General features: G+C 36.1%; 3 protein-coding genes across 3 annotated transcripts in view; all 3 read right to left on the reverse strand.

Annotated features, from left to right (window-relative positions):
* Nucleotides 1-33: 33 nt before the first annotated feature.
* Nucleotides 34-1,632, reverse strand: LOC132189635 (UPF0481 protein At3g47200-like). The gene is made up of 2 exons (XM_059604385.1): nucleotides 442-1,632; nucleotides 34-93 (listed from the first exon to the last, which is right to left on the reverse strand). The coding sequence occupies exons 1-2, from the start codon at nucleotides 1,630-1,632 to the stop codon at nucleotides 34-36; spliced, it is 1,251 nt and encodes a 416-aa protein (XP_059460368.1).
* A 2,059-nt stretch (nucleotides 1,633-3,691) lies between these two features.
* On the reverse strand, nucleotides 3,692-6,199 carry LOC132190502 (UPF0481 protein At3g47200-like). The gene is made up of 2 exons (XM_059605512.1): nucleotides 6,098-6,199; nucleotides 3,692-5,180 (listed from the first exon to the last, which is right to left on the reverse strand). Exon 2 carries the CDS (start codon nucleotides 5,167-5,169, stop codon nucleotides 3,832-3,834), a length of 1,338 nt encoding a protein of 445 aa, XP_059461495.1. The 5' UTR covers nucleotides 5,170-5,180; nucleotides 6,098-6,199; the 3' UTR covers nucleotides 3,692-3,831.
* Nucleotides 6,200-7,704: 1,505 nt separating this feature from the next.
* The window catches only part of LOC132190618 (UPF0481 protein At3g47200-like), a 3,369-nt gene continuing 2,822 nt past the window's right edge, over nucleotides 7,705-8,251 (reverse strand). The window contains exon 2 of the mRNA XM_059605654.1: nucleotides 7,705-8,242. Within this exon, the coding sequence (XP_059461637.1) occupies nucleotides 7,726-8,242 (517 nt within the window). The 3' untranslated portion in view covers nucleotides 7,705-7,725. The remainder of the gene's footprint in view (nucleotides 8,243-8,251) is intronic.

Consider the following 8,251-nt stretch of genomic DNA (forward strand, 5'->3'; position numbering starts at 1 on the left):
AAATGGTAACGTGTTGCCACGTTACTATGCGTTTTAACGTGTCAGAGTCTGGCACGTTACTAAAGTTCCAGTAGCTACGTCCAATTTCACCACCTGTCAAACACGTTACTATCCACACGTTACTACACTTTAGTAACGTGTTAACCATATACACGTTACTAATGATCCGTTGCAAAAAAAATTGATTCTTGTAGTGGATCATCCAATTAATATCACAATGACTACATTGTATTGATATTATGATTGATAATAATGAATACAGAGGCCTCTATTTATAGAGAGGCTATGAGTGATGCAAGTAACATAATAGATTAAGAAAATGTAAATATAGTAGACTAAGGAAAGGTAAACCTAGGTAGTAGACTAATAATACCTAATGAAGTAAATAACAAATAAATAACCCTAACATAATATTTTTAAAAATCTTTGTTTCAAGTGTGCCTTCCATTTGTGCCATGAGCTGTTGTAGTATTTGTTCAACTCCTCAAAAAGACTAGCAAAATAGAAGTTGTACTGGTCCAAAATAGCCCCATCGGCAAGCTTGTTTAACAGAAGTGACCCTTCTCGGCTGTTACTAAGCCTATTCTCAATAATCCCCTGCTTCACCAATAAGTCTATGTCCTTGCGAGTTTCAACAAGGCGACCTATGAGGATAACATAGTCATTTATGTAGTTCTCGTTACAATGGCATTGCTCAAATGCAACCGAATTTCTGATTGTGTATTCTGTCTCATCGCTTAAAATAAAACTTGGGATTTCTAGTTTCCCTTTTTCGAATTTTATGTCGAATAGACTTTTGCTGTCTTTCCGTACCTTAAACAACACTCCAGCCTCGTGTAGCTTTGTCGCGCTGGGGGTGGTTAGTGTTCGAAGTTTCATATTTCTACGAGTTGCCATCTCATCATCACCATCAGGCTTAAATTGCACGTGTCGTAGGAGATCAACAAAATGTTCCATTTTGATATCACCACACAAGATTTCTTCCCATCTGTATTTAATTCCCGGCGACTCCAGTCGGTTTTGGAAAAAGACCACTGTAAGCTGATTGAGTGTAATTGTCTTTGTCTCATTGTTGTACGAGTTGAAAAGATGCTCAAGAATGAAGAAGGGGAGCTGATTTTCAAGCAAAAGCATGTCGGTCCAAACATCCTGTATCAACCAGGGTTTGTTGAATATGCGGTCATTTTTATCTTGGAGTTCACTGTTGAAGGACTTGAGTAAGACTTCAACGATGAAGGCAGCATCCACCAGAATGATTTTGACAAATTTTTCACTGCTAAACTGAATGGTTTCTGCATAACAAGCACGAAGTTCTGCTTCCTTCTCCCTTACAACGTCAATAAAGAACTCCAAGGTTTTCCCAGTCCGTCCAATGAAATCTCGCAGGTACCTCATTTTATGTTCTTCCATGTCTTTGAAGGCTTCACTACCACTACGACGTAGGGGGCCAATGGAGACAACCTTTGGTTTGTAGGCTTTTTGCTTGACATGACGTAGCCGGTCAGGAACTCTATAGATGCTACATGCAGGGGATAAGGGAGACAAGCTTTCAAACTCCTTTCCCATTGAATCTACCAATGTAACAGGAGGGTCTTCTATGTCGATTAAATGGCTCATTTGCTTTCTTTCCATTTTTCTTATTGAACAAGACTTCGACGATTAATCGCTGATAACACAATCAACAAATTATAATTAACCTCAATCGCGCGTAACAACGTACAAACAAATTATAATTAACCAATTTAACCTCAAACGTAACAACAATAGTTTTGGGCATTGTCTTGTGTTAACCTCAAATTCACATGCAAAAAAGAAAATGATTATATATATATATATATAGGTTATTGATTGTGTTTTTAAGTCTTTCATTTTGTTTTTACGGGTAAAGTACTTCAAGTGTTTGATAAAGAATAATTCATTCAGTACACTAGCATGCATTATAATCTTAAAATTGAAAAATATATGGACACAAAATGTGAATTCATCCTTGGCAATGGAAAAATCACAGCTAAATCAGTGGAAGAGCCATGGAAAAACAGAGTAAAAATTGCACAAACATGCAAACTCTCTCACATTGACGCGAAGAAAAACTTCAATCCTTAGCAGATCATATAAACCAAACTCTAAATTAAAGAATAAACGTCAAAACAAAATCAAATTTGGGGTGAACTCCCTGCATGTTTATGCTACAACTACAGTACACATATTTGAGCTTAACAATAAACCTAAGCCATATCAGAGTAAAGAAAAGGTATAAACACTCAAAAACAAAAAATAAAATAAAAAGTATTGCACCTGCTATAGAGTATAGAGAAGTTTGTCTTTCCAATTAATGCCCGAAATGCAATTTTGGTATAAGCAAAAGATAAGAGCTACCCCTCTTTTTATAAGTAAAAATCAGAGCCCCACAGCAGATGGTTAGGATCTCACCTTCAACAGGGAAAGATCTCATTCTTGCTGAAGCCCACAAGCATCATGACATATAGAAATAAGGAGGTATTTAGAACAAATGGTTGCCTGGAAACTAGGAAAGGAAAAGGAATATATATATATTCCAAAACCTTCCCCACCAATTAGATCTAAGAATTCAATTTGATTCTTTACCTTTCCAAGCTCCCTAAGACCTTATTTGGAGGAGATCAGGATGAAATAGAGATGGTCCATTTTACGATTAGGATTAGATCTCACAGTACACGGTGTATATATATATATATATATATATATATATATTGTAACGTCATTTAAAATTTTAAATCTTGCTTTGGTTTCACCATAAAATGATTTCTAAGAGAAAATTAGATTGCAATAACACAACCTAACATGTATGCAGATGTAGCTGCCTCCAAATAAAGTAGAATCATCTCCGTTCCGATCCTATTCATTTCCAGTAAAATGGAGATGACCCCTTTTACTGGCAGAATATAATAAGGTGAAAGTCTGTGAAGTATGAAAATGGCAACTTAATTAACTTGAGTAAAGCAGATTCTATTAGCATTAGGCACTCGTGTAAGAACCATTTAATTGGTAGAAAGCTTGTCCAAATATCTGATTACCATCTACCAACCGCCTACCGATAGTCACCAAACCGCCATCTGCCGCTTGCCGACTCTACCAACTTTCGGCTATTAGTAATCGAAATAAAAATTTATAACGATGTTCGTAACCGAACCGAACCGAAAACGACTTAACCGAATACTTAACCGCCAAAGTAAGGTAGGGCAGCGTCCTAATAATATTAATCGATTCTCATTTAATTTGATCTATATTAGTGACAATTTGTAATAATCTAAAATAATGAATATGTAAGGGTGCTTATAAACATGTCCAATAAACACTTGTTTAGCCCTAAAAAAAACAATTTGGCCGAAAAAGAGATTTTATTGTTTTGTATGTTCAAGATTAAACTCTTGTTTTAGTTTTAATAAAAATAAAAAATAAAAAAGCGATTTGGGCCTCTAAAAGTTCAAAATAACTCATTTTTGGCCCATTTTAATTTTAATAAAAGTCGTGGGCTTTTGTCTTTCCCCAAGATAAAACGTCCAATTGATAATAATTGGTTAACCGATTTTCGACTTTAACCAAGAATTTCGAAATTAATTGTTATCGGTAAGATTTAACCGAATTAACTGACTATTTGGTTTGAAAATCAAAAATACGTCTACCAACACCGATTTAACCGATAGTCCTATATATGTATATCTTATCAAATTGTTGCAGAAGAAAACTAGTTCTTGAGTGCAGAAGCAAAGAACCATGCCAATATTTGAACTTACACAGATATAAGCACATACAAGAAGTACAACTGCTATGGAGTGGTGAAATAGTCACATTTCAATGTTGCTTTCCATCCGAATTGGGAGACGGTAGGGAGATAAGAGCACACACAGCTTGTGTCAAAGTGAGTAGAAGGAGAATAACACCTGCAATAACAGAAACAATGGCCCATGGTGTGTTGAAATAATTTTGTCTCAAGTTGGCCTTCCACTTGTGCCAGGAGGCTCTGCAGTAAGTGTTGAGGTCTTCACAAAGTGTAGCAAAATAGAACTCGGTGAAGTCCAAAATAACCCCATCAGCAAGTTTGTTAATAAGAAATGACCCTTCACTGCTGTCCCCAAGCCTGTTCTCAAAAATTCCATACTCGACCAACAAGTCAACATCCTTCTGGGAGTTCACAAGGCGATCCATGATGACAACATAATCATTTATGTAATTCTCCCTATAATAGCATTGCTCAAAGGCCAGCAGATTACGAACTGAGACTTCTGTCTCATCACATATAATAAGTTTTGGGATTTTCAGAATCCCTTTGGCTTTATTGAATTGAAGGTCAAACAAGTTTCTGCTTGACCCAACTTCAAACCCGACTCCGGCAAGGTGTAGCTCCATCATGCTGGGGGTGGTTAGTGTTTGAAGTTTGCCTTTTTGCTTCTGCTGCTGCTGCAAATCTGGTAGATGTAAGTGTCTTAGGAAGTCCACAAAGTGTTCAACTTTTTTAGAAGAACTGATGATTGTCTTCAATTTGTCTTCTGTTTCCTCCAAATGCATTAGATCTTTGAAGAAGTTATGTGAAAGCTCATAGATGGAGAGCCCATGGGATGAGACTTTCACATTGCCATGTTCAAAAAGATTCTCAAGAATGAAGAATGGAAGCTGATTTTCAAGCAATAGCATGTCAGGCCATACATCCTGCAACATCCAGGGCCTATTAAATATGCAGTCATTTTCATCCTGCAGGTCATTAGGGAATTTGAGCCTCAGTAAGACACCAATGATGAAGGCAGCATCCACTAGAATGATTTTGACAAATTCATCACTGCTAAATTGAATTCTTTCTGCATAACAACCACGCAGTCTTTCTTCCTTCTCCTTTACAACTCTGATAAAGGACCCCAAGCTTGGATTGCTCCGTCGAATAAAATCTCTCAGGTACCACTTTTTCTGCTCTTCCATGGCTTTTAAGCCTTTCCTACCATGATGAAGGGGTCCAATGGAGACTACCTTTGGTGTATAGGCTCTTTCCTTGACATGACGTAGTCGCTCAGGAACTCTATAGATACTACATGCAGAGGATATGCAAGACAAGCTTTCCAACTCCCCTGCTATTGAATCTTGCAATGGAACTTGTTGAGGGTTTTCTATGTCGGATGAGGCATGATTATTGCTAGCCATTTGGTTTCTTTCTGTGTCAACAAATTCCATTGTTAAGAATCACTGAAGACACAATCTATATATACCTTTTTATAAATGACAATATAAAAACAAAATTTAGAATGATAAGTATCTCTGATAAAGCAGTAGCTTTAAATAGATTTGATCATTGTCTTGCATGAGTGTCTCTGCTAAGGACTTTGGGGGTGCATGGTACGTACTTGAGTTTTATTCAAATTCATGTGAAAAAATGGAAAGAAGATGTAAATATAGGAGGATATGGGTTGTTTGTAGTTCTTTTGATTTTTTTTTTTTTTTTTTTTTAGGGGAAAGTTCAAGTTTGTCAATAAAAAATGAATCTCCTATAATTCGGGTGTTCGAAATGCGCAATTCGAACAATTCCATAAAAAGTAGATAAAGGGCCCATCTGCTCCGAGCAGTCGAGAGTGGAGGGCCCACTTGCTCAGAACATATAGGCTCCATAGTCTACCTCACCCAATTCGGACACCCATCACTCATCATCATGCAACTGGGAATTCAACCTTTAAGGGCAAGGTCAAAGCCCTGACAAGGGAAATTAGAAAAGAGGCTATTTGTGTGCATGTTCTCCTGTTCAACCTCTTCAGATCATTCTCTACTACATCAATTTAATTTGCAGTATACTCATTTAAATCTCAATGCTTCAATTTAAAGAATTATTTCCACACTTAGCACGAATCAAAATTTCAATAGAAGAAAAGAAAAAATTGCCAAAACAAGGTCAACATTTGGGTCAACTCTCAGCATGCTGTGCCATAACCAGAAATGGCTAGTGCAGTAAAACACAAGTAACTTTGACCTTTAAGAGAAATGGTGTAGCATATGAATATGATAAAAATTACAAATCTAAGTGATATCAGAGGATAAAAAAAATATAAACTCAAGAAAGAATGAAAGAAAAAGATTGCACCTGCAGCCTGCTGTAGAGAGAAGTATAAAAGTTTGTTTTGCCTCTGTAGATCACCAGGAAACGATGCAGCAGAGAGCTTTGCTCTTTCTTGGATAAAATTCAGTTCGCTGCTCCACCAAAAGATCAGAGCCGCCTGTCTCTCTCTCCCCAGTTGTTAGATACAAGTTCCTCTAAAGTCAAGTCAACTCAAGTTTTTCTTTCAGTTCATTTTCCTTGTACATTCCTAAATTAAGGTTGTTACTGGTTTTTATTTTTTTGTTTGAAAAGTATTCTAACATGACTATTGTTTGAGAGTGTTTTTTTGTTTCGGATTGTTTGTTAATGTTTTTGTTTTGGAAGGGATATATATATATATATATAGATATAATGCAGGCCCCACGGGCAAATAATTGCAGCCAGGCAGGTTGTCAACCTTCCTTGGATAGAAACATTTGTGTCATTACCTACCGTGTAGCTAGGTGTTAGTTCTTCATGTTCTTCGTCTTCTTTCTTCTTTTTCTATCCTTGATTTTCCCAGTAAAAAAAGTTTGTACAAGTGAGGAGTCCAATAAGACGGAAAATGTATAATCTTACAACAACGTGGAGTTGAATACATTGAATATTTATTTTTAAAATGTGAGGTGAATGACGAATACAACGTTCAAACTCAAGACTTTTGATTTAATACCATATTAAATCACCACTTTATCCCAAAAAGCTTAATTAATATTCTAACCGGAAATGGTAATTTCATATTTCAAGTTTGTCTTTTGTTTCATCATATTGTTTAAGGGCTTAAGGAGACCAAAGAAAGCATTAGATAGAATCACCATTTGCCTTGCATGCATTTCACCTTCTGTATCAACGTGCTCTTAGAGTACTCGGATCTATAGTTGAAACAACTGAATTTTGAAAAAAAATGCAATAAAATTTTTCAGAATTTATTTTGGCAGGAAAGTTGGGAACACATTAACATGAGAGAAGTATTACATTTCAGCTCATTTCAGGTCCGATTTGGGCACTTCTTACAACTTTTTTTCACACGTTATACTTTACAAATGAGAAGGCATAGATCAGGGCATAGACATTAGCAGTTAATAACTAGAAATCCTGAAGCTTCAACTTTTGCTCTCACCTTGGCTAACTAATAACTAAACTGCAGAAGTTTTTTGTGTGGAACAATGAACAGTGCTGCACAAGCCACATTCTTTATAATTCCATCAGCTCTATTATTGTAGAGCAATTTTGCCAAACATTCATATTGCATCATTAAACTTGGAAGATCACCCAATAATTCATGTGATAAGGGCTAAGTTTGTGAAGTATCAAAGGCATCTTAACTCGATTATCCCAGATTTTATTAGCATTAGCTCAGCTCTCAAGTAAGATCATTTAACTTGGTAAACTCGAGGTACAATCAGGGCACGCTTGCAAAAACAGAAGTTTATCTTTATCAAATCGTCGCAGGAAAAAAAAAAAAAAAATCTTTCTTGACAGAACTAGAGGACCATGATAACATTTAAATCTACACAGATTTTTATAAAAATAAATAAATAAATAAATAAATAACAAAAAAAATAAAAAAAACAACAACAACAACAAAAGAACTACTGCAGCAATAATAGAAACAACTGCCATACAGTGACCTATCAATGTTTCTTTCCATCTGAAAAGGTGGACATGATGGAACACACAGTTTGTATTAAAGTGAGTACAAGGAGAATAACACCTGCAACAACCGAAGTACTGGCCCATGGTGTGTTAAAATAATTCTGTTTCAAGTTAGCCTTCCACTTGTGCCAGGGGGTTCTGTAGTACTTGTTCAGTTCTTCACAAAGACTTGCAAAACAGAAGTTATTATTGTCCAAAATAGCCACCTTGCCAAGTTTGTTGATAATAGTTGACCCTTCATTGCTGTCGCCGCCTAGCCTATTCTCAACAATTTCATACTTGACCAGCAAATCCACATCCTTAGGAGTGTTAACAAGGCAATCCATTATGATAACATAATCATTTATGTAATTCTCCCCATAATGCAATTGCTCAAAGGCAAGAAGATTTAGGATTAAGAGTTCTGTTTCGTCGCTTAAAATAAGTTTTGGGATTTCCAGTATCCCTTCACTGAATTGTATGTCAAATAGATTTCTGCTTGACCCCACATTAAACCTGACTCCA

Source organism: Corylus avellana, chromosome ca8, assembly GCF_901000735.1.
Source record: "Corylus avellana chromosome ca8, CavTom2PMs-1.0".
In the NCBI taxonomy this organism is placed as follows: Eukaryota; Viridiplantae; Streptophyta; class Magnoliopsida; order Fagales; family Betulaceae; genus Corylus; species Corylus avellana.

What these genes read in the sequence shown, in the direction of transcription:
- LOC132190502 (XM_059605512.1), bottom strand. Translation starts at nt 5,169, where the DNA reads ATGGCTAGCAATAATCATGCCTCATCCGACATAGAAAACCCTCAACAA.
- LOC132189635 (XM_059604385.1), bottom strand. Translation starts at nt 1,632, where the DNA reads ATGGAAAGAAAGCAAATGAGCCATTTAATCGACATAGAAGACCCTCCT. An exon ending in GCTCATGGCACAAATGGAAG is followed by an intron (nt 94 to 441) that starts GCACACTTGAAA and finishes CGTGTTTGACAG; the next exon opens with GTGGTGAAATTGGACGTAGC.